General features: G+C 39.7%; 2 protein-coding genes across 10 annotated transcripts in view; one reads left to right on the forward strand and one right to left on the reverse strand.

Annotated features, from left to right (window-relative positions):
• The window catches only part of LOC103708646 (uncharacterized), a 23,930-nt gene extending 14,608 nt beyond the window's left edge, over window positions 1-9,322 (forward strand). For 3 of the 8 annotated variants that reach the window (XM_039129403.2, XM_039129404.3, XM_039129407.2), the window contains 6 exons: window positions 2,464-3,053; window positions 6,087-6,417; window positions 6,747-7,017; window positions 7,202-7,294; window positions 7,867-8,334; window positions 8,634-9,322. In XM_039129403.2, the coding sequence (XP_038985331.2) occupies window positions 2,464-3,053; window positions 6,087-6,417; window positions 6,747-7,017; window positions 7,202-7,294; window positions 7,867-8,334; window positions 8,634-8,966 (2,086 nt within the window). In that variant the 3' untranslated portion in view covers window positions 8,967-9,322. The remainder of the gene's footprint in view (window positions 1-2,463; window positions 3,054-6,086; window positions 6,418-6,746; window positions 7,018-7,201; window positions 7,295-7,866; window positions 8,335-8,633) is intronic. The other 5 variants (XM_088721424.1, XM_088721422.1, XM_088721423.1 and 2 more) reach the window with 2 other exon arrangements.
• Window positions 9,267-14,326, reverse strand: LOC148703321 (uncharacterized). Of its 2 annotated transcripts, none has more exons than XM_088721425.1 (2): window positions 12,516-14,325; window positions 9,267-11,533 (listed from the first exon to the last, which is right to left on the reverse strand). In XM_088721425.1, exon 1 carries the CDS (start codon window positions 14,206-14,208, stop codon window positions 12,565-12,567), a length of 1,644 nt encoding a protein of 547 aa, XP_088577551.1. In that variant the 5' UTR covers window positions 14,209-14,325; the 3' UTR covers window positions 9,267-11,533; window positions 12,516-12,564. The 2 variants fall into 2 exon arrangements, with proteins under 2 accessions (XP_088577551.1, XP_088577552.1); XM_088721426.1 differs by having other exon boundaries at window positions 10,809-11,592; window positions 12,516-14,326.
• Window positions 14,327-14,450: the final 124 nt, after the last annotated feature.

A 14,450-nucleotide genomic window follows, 5' to 3' on the forward strand; every position in this document is an offset into this window, starting at 1 on the left:
TTCAAATATCACCAGGCATTTGGTACATGTATTACCTCTGAGGGTGTTGCAAAAGTTTCAAACTGTGAACCTTTAAAAGATAAATACTGAGGCATTTTTTATATATGATTATTTAAAGTTAAATAAGGAAGAAATTTATAACATTTGGGCTACTAGATTAAGTATTAGCCAGTGGGGGTACCTTACCCGGAAGCTTGCATTCTAATATGTTTCATATGAATTGGAAACAAAGGGGAAAAGTATGATCTGATGATCCTTTCTAGAAGTGTCTAAAGTTAAGCTAAAATTGTTTAACACCTAAAATTATAGAGAATTGAGGTACCATAACTGCACTCGATAGGACCTTTCTAGGAAACAGTTCCGAGTAGCAAAACTTCTAGCTGACATAAGCAGTAAATTCTGTTTTTGGGCTTCCTTGCAGTGTCCTCTTATGCTGTATTCTGTCCATGTGTCTTGAAATAGTTGCACTCCAAAAGTCCCAAAAATTCGAGTGTGCAGGTAGCATTGGGCTGCATGTAGTCTAATCAAAGAATTCAGGAAGAGAGTGAATAATACAAGCTATTGCAGAAACAACAGCATATCAAGCTAATGCATTTGGATGACATATCTTGAGGGAGATGTGAAAGGGATTTATTTATTTGTTCTTTTAATGGAACAAATATATAACATACAGTGGTTTCATTTGAATTTGGTTCCTTTTAGTTTGCGATTGGATATAGCAACTGGGTGTAAGTGAATCATGGTCGCAGGAGATGGCTCTTTTCCAGTGTTTGGATTATCATAAGTTGACCAAAATCCTGCAAGTCAAACTGCATTTGGGGGCCCTTTTGCATCATTTTCGTCTTACAGCAACATTGGCTGTAAGACAAACTACTATGATTGGAAAAGGCTTCAGAGGCATCTTTACAATGAAGTCCCAACAAGGACAGTGGTTGGTGGAGACATAATTAGTACTTCTTTAATAGTACAACCAAATATAGTTCTAGTTCTCATTTACAGGCAAACATACATGAGATTTTAGTTTATTCTATGTAAAAACTTCCTAAGCCAAACATCGGAAATATTGTTACAAATGCAGCAATGTAACCCTGACTGCATTCATTACACTTCCCACCGGCGGGAATGCCGAAATATTGAATAAGCAAACGTAGCATGCCCAAAAGTGAACCAACCCCTTGGACTGCTACGAAAAACACCATCGGATTTCAAAGTAGCCCGATCTAATTCAAAAATTTCACCTAATTGGGCACGTCTAGCGTATTTCTACGGCACAACAATTGGTCTAGCGTATCAAATGCTACCTTGGATTTCCTGAGTGACTTTGACAGATATTTTGCATAAATTTAGGGCTTATGCATAAGGTTCTCAAAAGTGAATTCTAGTAAGTTCTCAAACAACATTTATTAACCCATGAAGGACAACCATTTTGCTCAAGGAAACTCCTACATAACTTGACTTCTATGGGCAATTCCCTTGTTATGACTAAACCCTTTAAACTTGTACAATTAACTGGGGAACGAATAATTGGCTAGTTCTTGTTTGACACAGACTGCCTTCCACGAAATTGATGGTCATAGCAAACCCATAAAATTAGCCTGTTACGGGGTCAAGGACCCGAAGATGGTGGACTGACATGGTCCTTTTTCCTCCTTAGGGTTTTAACAACTTAATTTCCCTGTCATTTCTTTTTTGTTTATATTACATTTGTTTTCCTATTTCTTTCCCTCATCTCTTTTGTTTTATGTTTTTCAGCTTTGAATCGATTAGTTATTTCATCTTACAGTAACATGACTGGATTTTTACATGTTTTTTTAATCAATGATTTGGCAAATGGAAATCATTTTCCAGATACCCTTGTGCCACGCCCTGAAATCTCTGTATCTAAATAGCCTATTCTTAATCTTATTTAACTCTTTTGTCCAAATTTTGGATCATTTTTTTCAGGTTTACTTCCTTGGTCATCAACATTTAGGCGAATTTTTTGTTCTCTTCCAAAGCTTAATGTTCTTGCGGTTATTACATGTTAATTTTCTAAGATGAATGACCCCTCCCCCATTTTCCCCAAATGATCTGAATGCAATGAATACATGAAATTACATTTGCTGATTTTTTTTATTTTTTGTTAGTTCAAATGCTCTATTTCATCTTGATCCTACTTGTTACATTTTTTACTATCCCTTATGCATCGAGATTATTGTGTCATTTTTAATTTATGTTTCATACCTTTTATTTTAAATATCTTCCACAATAGCTTATCAGGCTGATATTGTATGTTATGTGATTTATGTGCAAGGCCTTAAAGGTATTCTTATTGATATATAGTACCATGAGACCAGTTCTCTGTCTGCTGTACAGCAGCCTTATCAATCCTGCTGCTTGTGTTTGCATGTGTTCACATCGATCTAAAATCAATAATTGTTAGATCTTTTGGTGTGGCTGCTTATCCATACTTTTTCACTGTAGCTCTGCTTGGGTTCCAACTCATCGGAAAAAAATGGCTGCCAAGAACTCGGAGGGGCACGTGCTAACTAAAAGTGGAAATGAGCCTTGTCATTCTGAAGCGTATCATGCCAAAGATTCAGACAGGCCATTACTACCTCAAGAGACACAGCCAATGATCTCTATTTCAGAGGCACAGAAAGAGGTCCATAACAATTCCAAGTCACAATCTAAATTGACATCAACCAACTCTGTCATCGGGTTGTATTGGTCATCTTCAGATCCAGTTCATGTTCCGTCTGATTCCAGATCAGCTGGAACAGTTGGCGCTATTCGGCGTGAAGTAGGAGCAGTGGGTGTTCGGAAACAATCTTCTAATTATCCTACCGTGCATTCATCTGTTTCGAGTAGTTCCATTTCAGTTCCTTTATTGGAAAAAGATACCTCATCGCCTGCAAAATCATCTATTCAGTCTGCTGCCATGTCTAGGAGCAATCAACTCATCCAGACACCTTCTTCAGAGCCTGTCTTGTCTAGCACATCTTTTGGCAGGTCATTTTCAGCTAGTCAACACCATAGCAGACTTTACCAGCCACCTGTGGGTCACCAGAAAGGTACAATTTTCGTGAACTTTTTTTAAAAATTTTGCGTTTCTTGTGAGATATGCGTTTCTCATATTCCGTGCTTATACTGGTTGTCTTAAAATATTGATTAGTTTCAGTTCATGCTATCATATGATCCCTTGCTGATGTTACAGTATACAAGCTCCAGTAGTCCTGATAGCTGCAGGCTTTTTATTACTATTGTTAAAATGCTATTTTGAAATTATTTTCTGCAATCTTAACATCATTTCTTGTATGAAATGACAGCCTGGTCTTCTACACTATCATATATTTCTATTCGTATACCATGGTACGTGTATAAAACTTGTTTACTTTGTGCTTTGAAGGAAATCCAATACAATTTCTGTGAAGCATTTCTGTTTTGTCAAATTTCTTTCTCTTGTAATTGAATGTAAAGGGCATATATTCAAAGAATGACTTCCAAGGAATGCAAACAAGAAATTCTGAGTTTTGACATTCTCTTGGAGAACTAGTAGTTGGAGCTAATTTTTGATGTAGCTGATGAATGACTAGTTGGGAAAAGGCTGGATGTAATGGATGACTAGGTGCACAAAGTGGAAGTAGATTTTGTGTTGCAATAATGGTTATAATCATGAAGATATATTTTAGCCTGTTGGGGGAAGCATAACTTTCAATAAAGTTGAAGTCCTGCTTTGAGACTGTAATCAAAAGGAGATTTAATTAATCTTGGAAGGTTGCTTATCTTATGCCTTGTGATGGATTGGAAGATTGGAGTGTTGCCCATAAAATCAGCTATTTGTTGGAATATGGCTGCAAAAGTTTGAAATGTGTGCCAATGAAACAATGACATTTTGAATAAGCTTGTGTGAGGCTTTTTGTACTAGCAATGATAGTAACCTTGGTTAGGGTTGTGTTGACCTGCCTGGTCCTAATGCCATCTTAAATTGCACCTTTCCTGTCAACCCTGGTCATTGTCATATGGATAAGGCTTTCCCCTCTTGTGTGGTTTGGACTATTTATAGCGAGAGGGCTTGATGATGGCCTGTTCTTGTTTCATGAGGGAGTGATGTTTCTATTGTGGTATTATAGACAGTTCTTGGTGGTGGTGAGAGGTTGTTACTTGGCCAATGAAGAATTTTGAAAGAGGGATCTCACTAGGGTTTGACATTAATTAAAGATTCATCATATTCACCTGAGCAGTTTTGGGTTGCTTAGTCAGATTTGTTGAATTTCCCCAGAATTTTATTTGTTTAACCGATTCGCTTGTCTATTGAATCATGTTTTAATGCCTTAATTAATTGGACAACATGCTTTTCCACTTTGTAGGAATTTCTTTAAGAGTCATGCATGATGTCTTGGCTCTGGGACATATTATATGTCATGGATATATTTATATTCTTGGTAAACTATAGGTATGCCAAGAAAAATAGGTGATAGATGTGGAATGGTGCTGTGCGATAATTGAGTGGTTCTTGTCTTGTTCATGACTAGAATTTGGATGTCTTTTGTGAAATCTATACATTGTAAGTGGAAGGAATATTGAAAAGATTTCATGCAAATTCTGCGTCTCTTCTGAAGTGGTTGGGTTAGGTGCTTCCAGAGGTGAGGTGAATTAGTGATGCACATTAAACGAGGACTAGAGAATATTGATGCATTGCTGAAAGGAAAAGGTGCTGTTGCTAGAACAAAGAGGTTTGGTATACACTTTTTGCTCAAAAAATGGAGTAGGGGCTACTACAAGGACTCTATGAACAAATCATAAGTTCTGACAGTGATTAAGCTACTTCACCTGTCTGTCATCTTCTAAGTGGCTGGCCTTTTTTTTTTTTAGACAAAGCTGTGTCGTCATGTGTGTTGCTGTTATCCTATGATTCTTGAGTTATTTTATTACATAAAGAGAGCAAGAATTGTGAGTTCTCTTGAGAGAGAACCTTATTAGTGTTTGAGATTAATGGATTACCACAAAGGATTCTTGTCTCATTCACATTGGTGTATACCATTCATGTTAGGTTGTTTTTATAGATCAAACTATGATACATCAATTTTTCAATTGTCAAAACACTGGATGACTCGATTTCAAAGTGGTTTTAACTTTACTAAATCTACATTATTTAGTCTTGGCACTAATTCCTAACAACATATATTATGGGATAGCTATAAGCTTTTATGTGATGCTACTTGCTGTCTATGAATTAGAAAGAATGCATCAGTTGCATGGATTCAAAAACCACTGGAACAGGACACAAAGATTGTTATCAATAATGTTTTGCATGAAATCAGCACCGAAATGGGTGTTTGGATGCTGAATCCATGTATACCAGTATGAACCATCCATATGGTTCCTTAGCAGTGTACCAATAGTACCTTGCCAACTTGCTGGTGTGCACTGGTAGTTCATTTTTTATGGAACTGTCAGTTTTTGTACATACTGTCAATACCTGTACCATATTGTTCAATGGAAAAATGGTACGAGGTTTGGTAGCGGTTTAAAACCTTGATTGGTTGACTTAACAATGTGAAGGATTCACTTCTGATCTATTGGGCGTATTACAATTAGCAGTATTGAAGCCTTGAATAGTGCAGGAACATTTGTCGTTTGAACAGTTCTTTTTAGTCATTTGTTTATTGGCTTGGGAGATGCATCTCTTCTTTAAAAAGTGTGGGATTGTTATTAAGAAGTAAATGTTGATCTTTTTTATTATCAACTATGTTCAAGCCATTGGTGAAACACATTCTTTCAAACTGTTCATATTCCACTTTGATTGAGTTAAGGATTGTCACTTTATATAATTCTACTTAACAAGGATAATGCAAATAACAAATTATACATAAAAAATAACTAGGAAATTTATTCTCTCAGGAATTTTTATGAGGCTTTAAGGTTAATTTGTGTGTACAAATTTGGGCTTGAATTTTAAATGATATAATTTTGAAATGATATAACTTTTAGATGCTAACTTATATATTTTACATGATATAATTTTTCAAGCCTGAGCAGATGGAACAATCATGTCTGCTATACTGATATCGTTACTTACAACTTTTAAATATTGGGTTAAACAGCTGTGCAGTCCAACATGGAGTGGAAACCAAAATCAAGTCAGAAGACTGCAGTTAGGCCTAGTGTGATTGAAACATCTTCATCCTCTCCTCATGCTGATGGTTCTGGTAGCCCAAACCCAGTGGATGTTCCTGGCTTGTCAGAGAAACTTTCACAAGTCAACATTTTGGAAACCCAGCATGTAATCATGCCTCTGCATCTCCAAGTGCCAGAGTCGGAACATATTCGGCTGACATTTGGTAGTTTTGGAGCTGGTTTTGACTCTGCTAACGGGTACACATCCACTCTTCAGGCTTTTGAAAATGCACAAGAGATTAATGAACCTACCCTAAAGTATTGCCTTTTTTCCCTTATAATCTGATTGTACTTTCTACAATAACCACGACATAATTTAGGTATTACTATCTCATAATGCTAAAAAATTAATGTTGTCAGATTATGTGTTTTATTTAACTTCTCAGCTTTAACTATCCAATGCAGGAGTTATATATGGTTGCTTGACTTGTTATTTGATTTCTATTTTTTTTTATAAACCCATTTGAAAGTTGAGGGCCTAGATGCCTTTTCTCATTTGCGGCTATTATTGTGGAGGCTGTAGTCGCTTTTTTCTGTTTTGGTTCTAGATATGGTAGTATACTTATATTTAATTAGATGTCTGGCAGTATACTGGCAACTGGCCCAGCAGGCTCCAGTGAGGATGCTTCTGCTGCCAACGAAGGAGATGTTGTGGATGGCCAAGCTAGAACTTCCCAACCTGACTCTATCGCATCATCTACAGAATATGAGGAAGCACAACCTGGAAATAGTGAGTCCTTAAGTCCTCAAGATATTGGGAGTTTTGAGGATATTGGGTTGGTCCAAAGGGACAGCCCTCCCTACAGTTCAGTGGAAACACAGCAACTCCGAAATCAATCAGACCTGCCAAGTTTCTCAGTAAGTCCAACTATCAAGTATCTTAAGAATCTGTTGTGTTTTAAATGTGAATAATAAGTCAAGGCAGTGGAAGCCAGTTTTGCAAGATATGTTGCTACATTTTACAATTTAATTATAAGTGTAGTCTCTGCTTTAGGAAGATTGTATACTACTCATTAAATGGCGTCCTTTTTCTTTGAAACAGGCATACTACCCCCAAATGAGTTATGATGCCCCATTTTTCAGGACAGCTATGGAAGATAATGTACGCCCACAAGGTTTATCTTCACCATCTGAGGTACATTTGCTTGCTCCCCAACCTATTTAGATGTCTTCTTCATTGCTTTCTTGGCTATGTAATATTTGTAACTGTTTGTTATGCTTTAAATCATCTGTATTGATTAGTAGCAGAAATTGTAGCAACTGAGAATATTCATCTTAACTATTGTAAAGCTTGCATGTACATTCTGGCAAGAATATTTTCATCCCTGCGTTCCATGTTTTTTTTCCTTTTTGGTTTCTAAAGCTGATACAAGTGGATTGATTTGGACCATGATTTTTTTTCATTTTTGGTTTCAAAAACTGATAACAATGGTTTTGTCTGGACCTTTTCCTTTTCTTTCTCACCCATGACACAGCTCCTCTACACAAAACTGGCTGAAGCTGACTGAAACCAAAAATTTTGGTCAGTTTGGGATCATTATAATTTTTAAGTGGGTGAAATTTCAATCCTTGTTTTGGTCCAGTACTATCAGAATTTCAGGATGTATTTAAATGGTGTGTTTAAGTGCTCATGTTTCTGTTCACCATCACACTACTTTTATGAGTATCATTAATTATTGTGACTATTCAGCACCTTTACTGCTGCAGGTCTGGAACTCACATGCAGCGAGCAGCAGCCCTTCTTCAAGCATCACCATGGTTCAGCCGCAGCCGCTAGTTCAGCCGCAGCAGCAGCCGATAGGTCAGCTGTACCCACAAGTTCACATCTCACACTACCCTAATTTTGTGCCGTATCGTCATATCCTCTCTCCGGTGTATGTCCCGCCAATGGCCGTGCCCAACTATTCAAGCAACACTGCATATCCTCATCCATCAAATGGGAACAACTATGTTCTGATGCCAGGAGCAAATTCACACATAACTGCAGGTAGCATGAAGTATGCTCCCTCACAGTACAAACCAGTTCCTACAGGAAGCCCAACTGGGTATGGAAACTATGCCAATCCAGCTGGCTTCACCATAAGTTCTCCTGGTACTCTTGGCAGTGCTACCGGCCTTGAAGATATGACCAGGATCAAATACAAAGAAAACAGTCTTTATATTCCAACACCTCAGGTATGACCCAATCTGCAGCATATTATTTATGGTTTAGAATGCATCTCGCACAAGATTTTCTTGACCAATCCAGTAAATTTGGCAGTTATGTACTTATTTGATTGTCACTTTTTTATGCTCTCTTCATTTGATGATGATGCTACACTTCGATACTTATTTGATGTCATGGATGGCTATGGATGAAACATGCTTGGAACCAAAATCTTAACCTTGGTGATACAAAATTCATGTTTTCCCCTCTCAATAGCGAACGACTTGATCCATGATTTAATGCAATCCGGTTTCCTGTGATGTTACAGGCAGATACATCTGACATCTGGATTCAGACGCAACGAGAGCTTTCGAGCTTGCAATCTGCACCATACTACAGTTTATCAGGGCAAGCACCTCCTGCAGCTTTCATGCCCACCCATGCTGGCCATGCTTCGTTTAATGCTGCAGCACAGTCTTCTCATGTACAATATCCGGGCTTGTACCATCCGCCACAGCTTGCCTCCGTTACGAGTCCCCATCCATTGGCCGCACCTGCCCTGGGTGGGAGCGTTGGGGTTGGGGTGGCAGCTCCGGGACCCCAGGTTGGGGCCTATCAGCAGCCCCAGCTTAGTCACCTCAATTGGACAGCCAACTTCTAGCAAAGGGGAATATGATTAGGGATGGAATTAGCATTACGCATGGATAGGTGCTGAAGCTGTGTTTGTAATGAAAAGCACTCTCTTTTACTGTATGGCAAGCGAAGTCTAATTAAAGTAATAGAGTAGCCATTTGTCTTGTGCTTTTCTTATTTCACAGACTGACTAATAGCCGCTGGAATAAGCCTAGCCTATGTAACATATTATGCATGTGGAATGGCGGAATGGAGCATATCTGAAGTGAAAGATTAGTGATAGATATTTATAAAGCTGACTGTAGAAGTGGTGAAAGAGATGCAATAATTTTTGTTTTTTAGATGGTGAATTCTATTGAAATGATGATCTGATAATTAGAGCTATAGAGAGGTGGCAAATGCTTTTGAACTCGAGCAGCATTAATTCTACAAAGAGTTTTGGGATGAATAGTATTCTATTCATATCTATATCTATTTTTTAAATAGGTTAGAAAACAAAAATAGTTTTGGATATTATTTAGTCTACTTTTACCCCTAACATGTAGCATGGATAAGAAAGTGCTTGCTTGAAGAAAATATTATTGCAAACATAATTTAGCAAATCTTGCTTGAAAATGCAAGAGCCAGCTGGTTTTGTTGTTGGATCTCAATCTTTGGTGCTAAATCTTCACCAAAGGATGGGTGATAAGAATCTTGAATTTATTTAAGAATCATGATTTTTTTTATTTTTTCTTCCTCTTTGACTTTCTCATTTGTTTGAAAACTTCTATTTTACCTATTATTTGTCAAAGTTTGACATGTCCAATGAAACATCAAATGTACCTCTCCTAATTTATTTTCCACTATTGTTGCTTTATTTAATTGGTATGTATTGTGGTTTCCGAGCTAGCATGTTTGATTTACATTGAGTAGCATGTGCCACAATTATAAATATGTATCATAAAGAGACTTTATAAGGAGAGATACTCTAGTTTATTTTGTAGTTGTAAGAAATGAAGAGGTCCTAAGTTAATATAGATAAAAATTGTGATGAAGGATGTAGAAAACTTAGAATAACAATAGAAGTGACCTTAGATAGGAATACTTGGTTAATTAGAATTCATAAAGCTGATCCTAAATAATTAGAAAATTTTTAGATGATCATGATTATAAATGTTTTACTATAATCATCTCAGTTGGACTTTTATTGTGCAAATTTGTTTGCTAACTTGGTGAATTCTCCATGTTTTTTCCTGCTTGTCTAGTCTTTAGAGTAACCATGGAGGCTCTATTAGAAAGAATCGAATATAACAGAATTAATTGTCATGTCTTACATATGACTTGCAGTGTCTTTCTTTGTCTCTTTTCTGATTGTCTTTGTAAGTTTCTCATACCTGGTGAATCTCTCTTTGGGACGAGTTACTCATGGGCATCTCTTCGACTAGTAGTAATTATGTTACAATCTTCAGTGCGTGCAGCAGACCAGCATGTTGTCTGTTAGTTCTACGACACAAGTATATTGCAAGTTGTTGACTCAAAATTTTCATTCATGGTCTTTTCATCTCATTTTACATCGCGTACAAGATAGGTTTGCTTATGTTATTATATTCTGATGTATTGTATTTCCAATAATCTTCAAACTTTTTCCTCATGCTGGACTTTTGGATGCAAACAGCTTATTTTGCAGGAAATGCCATTCCAAGGATGAGACTAAACTACACCTTTTTTTAGCTCGTTTTCTGGGAGGATACAAGTAGCCCACCAGTGTTGATGCGCTCAGAATTAGCAACCTGAACAGAGACTGACACCATACTTAAAGCTTGAAGATGTGCCCTAACCTCATACAATGTTTGGTTTATTGTTTGCCATTTTTCACACTTGAGTTTGTAAATTATTAAGTTCTGCACCAATTGATGCTTGAAAGGTTAAACCTCATGTCATTTGGTTGGCTTTGAGTCAGCAATTGCTTCATGCCGACCTGTCATTTAATTAGGGCATACCTACATGAACTTGAGCAGAGGTAAGGATAGATGAGAAGACTGTTTCCTAGAAACTACTTTTCCGTAGCTGCAGCAGCAATATAACTTGTTACCTTAGATTACAGTGATGCACATCATCTGTTCTTTCCTGGTGCCCATTTTTTGTTGCAATTTGCTTGTGGCCATGGTGATACCAGGATATGAAACATCAGCTTCCAAAAGGTGCAGGAAATGAATGGGAATGATACTCGGATCAAAAGCAGGAACTATGTTTTTGGGATTGTGGTTGAGCCTTCTCAAAGCTTATTGAACCTCTTACTGACTGATGATCCTGGCCAAAGTTGGGGACTTCAGAATTGCTCATTTTCGCTCGTCTAGATTCCAGAAACAGCGCGGTAACTTGTCTGTGGTTCTGTGTCATCTTCAGCCGCTATCCTAACATGAATTGTACTCTCATCATAAAACCCCAAGGAAACTAAAACAATCTCACTCGGAAGAAGTGAGTGCAAGGTTTTGATGCCTCTAAGAAATGTGGGTCGTTCATGTATCGTTCGTCCAGATCACTGTCGCGCAGCACAGATCAGAAGTTCTAGATGTCTAGATGTATGCACCTTCTGTTGGAATATCAGAATGGAGCCTGCAACATATACCTTCAAATCCTTCAGGCAGACAGAAATATCGAGCTTTTTAAGGAAGCTTTTGGTTTGCAGGTTCACAGGAAAAGAAGAAGAAACAAAGTGGTCAACGAAAAATGAAGATCAATTGTTTGACTGAAGTTTTCAAAAGAGAAAGAGAAGAACTCACGGAATATAATTTTTCTTGTCGCAATATTTTTTTTTGAGAAGCTGATTTTTGATATATGATGTCTGAAAAAATGACTTCGACATATTTGGTTGACCATGAAAAGACGGTCATTTCAGTTAGCTTATGTTTGGTTGAGCATCTGCATTCCTCAAAAAATTATGTAAAATATATATTATACCCTTAATAAAAGAAAAGCTCTTGTCTATCGATTTTGTTGACTCAAGAGTTAGCTTTTTCATATTTCTCATTAATTTTTCTTTCTCATGAAACATGAGAATCTTATTCCTATTGGAATACCACTTTTCTATTTCTATCCTTTGAAAACTCCAACCAAACAAAAGGTTTTACTTTGTTTTTCCGTTGACCATACTTTTTTCTCTTCATTTTTCGCAAACCAAACAAGTCCACAAAGTAGCATTCTTATAGAAATAAGATTTTCATATTTCATGAAAAATAAAAATTCATGAGAGATATGGAAAAATTACTTTTCAACCGTTCGAAAATTGAATTTTTTTTTAAACTACTCTTAAGCTATCAAAATCTATAGAAAAAATCTTATTCTTTATTAAGGCTATAATAGATATTTTACTTAACTTTTCTAAAAAAATAAATTCTCAACCAAACATAAGTCACTCTATAATGCCACTTTTTCATCGTTAACCAAATATGCCAAAACTATTTTCTCTGCCATCATGTTCTCAAAAATTAGTTTCTCAAAAAAAAATATTCTTGTGAGAAGAAAAATTTCATGAACCAAACGATTGACCCGATTGGGCCATGGGAATAGCATCATGAAGATGATTAGAGGTAATTACCGGAACTAAAATGTGCAATATCAGGATCATTTAATGCAAAAGGTCTCCATCATCGGCGTAGACGGTTGTCCAAAATCCTCCTATAGCTCTCAAAATCGAGCACCACCCCATCCCATCTCCTGCGCATTTCTTCAAATACCATCTCGGCCTCGCCTTCCCTCCCACTCCTACACAACCCCTCGACCAAAGCCTCAAACCCACCCAAAGTAATCACAAAGCCCTCCTCCATGATGCCCCGAAATACCCCTACGGCCATTTCAATCTCCCCATCCACACAATACCCCTCCACCATCAAACTATACATCGTCCTATCCGGCCGGTGCCCCTTCCTCATCATCTCCATCACAAGTTTCTCCACCGTTCCCATTCTGCCCCCGTACCCACAAAGCCTATTGATCACCGCGCTATAAGACATGAAATTAGGAGAACATCCCATTCCCGGAATATCCCTCAAAAGTTTCACCGCCCTTCCCATTTCTCCCCTTTCCGACAACGACCGTAGGAGGACGTTGACGCTGGAAATATGCGGAATGACATTTCTGCCCCTCATCTCTTCTATAATTCCCCACGCCTCCTCGAGCCTTCCCCTTTTGCACCATTCGATGATGACCATGCCGTATGCCCTCGCGTCCGGATCCGTTCCCATCTTGGGCATAGCGGTAAGATGCCTTGCGGCACACTCGGGCCGCCCGAGGATGCACAGCCCCTTCAGGAGACACGTGTGGGTGGCGACGTCATCCCTGATCCCTTCAAGCCGCATCCGGGTCATCATGGCCGTCGCTTCCTCGACCCGGCCCGAGGAACATAGGCCGTTGATCATGGAATTATAGGTCATGATGTTGGGTTCCAACTTCCACCGGTGTACCATCTCGTCCATGCACCGCTGGGCCTCTTCCAGATCGCCGAGGTCGCAGTAGCCGTTGATCAGAGTGGTGAAGGTGATCGTGTCCGGGGAGCAGTCCGGGGTGCGGACCATTCGACCGACGGTGGATAACGCGCGGGACATGAGACCCTTGCAACAGTAGCCGTCGATGAGGGTATTGAAGGTGATGCGATTGGGGGTACAGATCATGCCGTTGAAGAGGGATTCGGCGGCGGAGATGTGGCCGAGCTTGCAGTAGCCGCGGAGGAGGGTGGTGTAGGAGGCGACGTCGGGGTTTGGGCCGGAGTGGACCGCCCTGTCGAAGACGGCCCGGGCGAGGCGGAGGCGGTTGGCGCGGACGAGGACGCGAAGGGCGGCGTTGAAGGAGCGGAGGCCCGGGGGTCCGAGGTAGAAGCGGTGGAGGGCGGCGCGGAGTTCACCGAGGGCGCCGTGGGCGGAGATGAGGCGGGCGTTGAGGAGGTCGGCGGCGGCGGGGGAGGGGGACGAGGAGAGGAGGGAGCCGGCGGCGGAGAGGTGGCGGTGAGAGAGGAGGAGGTCGGCGAGGGCGAGGAAGGAGGCGGGGGGTGGGGGCCGGGGGAGGCGGGGGGCGGCCCAGCGGAAGAAGAGGAGAGCGGAGAGCGGGCGGTGGGCGTGGGATCGGATGACGGCGGCGAGGAGGGCCGAGGTGAGATGGGGGGCGAAGGGATCAAGTGGGGAAGGTGAATTAGGGTTAGGGTCTTGGGGATTTAGGATTTGGAGGACGGAGGAGATGGAGGCGATTAGAGGCTGGGTTGAGGGATCGGGGGTTGGGGGCGTTGCTTGCATCGCCATTTGTGTTTCGGTTCCGGGTCAGCCGATAGGTTGCAAATTGATACGGTGAAGCGTATCATCATCGTCATCCAAATGTTATGTTACTTTGGATCGATGAGTTTGATGGTTACCATCTATCTATTAGGGTCATATAAATGCTTTGGCTTGAAGGAGAGACTTGCCTTGCACTCTCCTCCCATGGAAAACACTCTCCCATTCCGCCCAAACCTATCGAAGATCTGTTAGCTCCAGCTGCCACAAAT

This window comes from Phoenix dactylifera, chromosome 5, assembly GCF_051530095.1.
Source record: "Phoenix dactylifera cultivar Ajwa chromosome 5, Ajwa_hap1_PhDact_Kaust_v1.1, whole genome shotgun sequence".
Lineage (NCBI taxonomy): Eukaryota > Viridiplantae > Streptophyta > Magnoliopsida > Arecales > Arecaceae > Phoenix > Phoenix dactylifera.

Excerpts from the sequence above, each read along its gene's own strand:
- LOC148703321 (XM_088721425.1), bottom strand. The coding sequence starts at position 14,208 with ATGGCGATGCAAGCAACGCCCCCAACCCCCGATCCCTCAACCCAGCCT.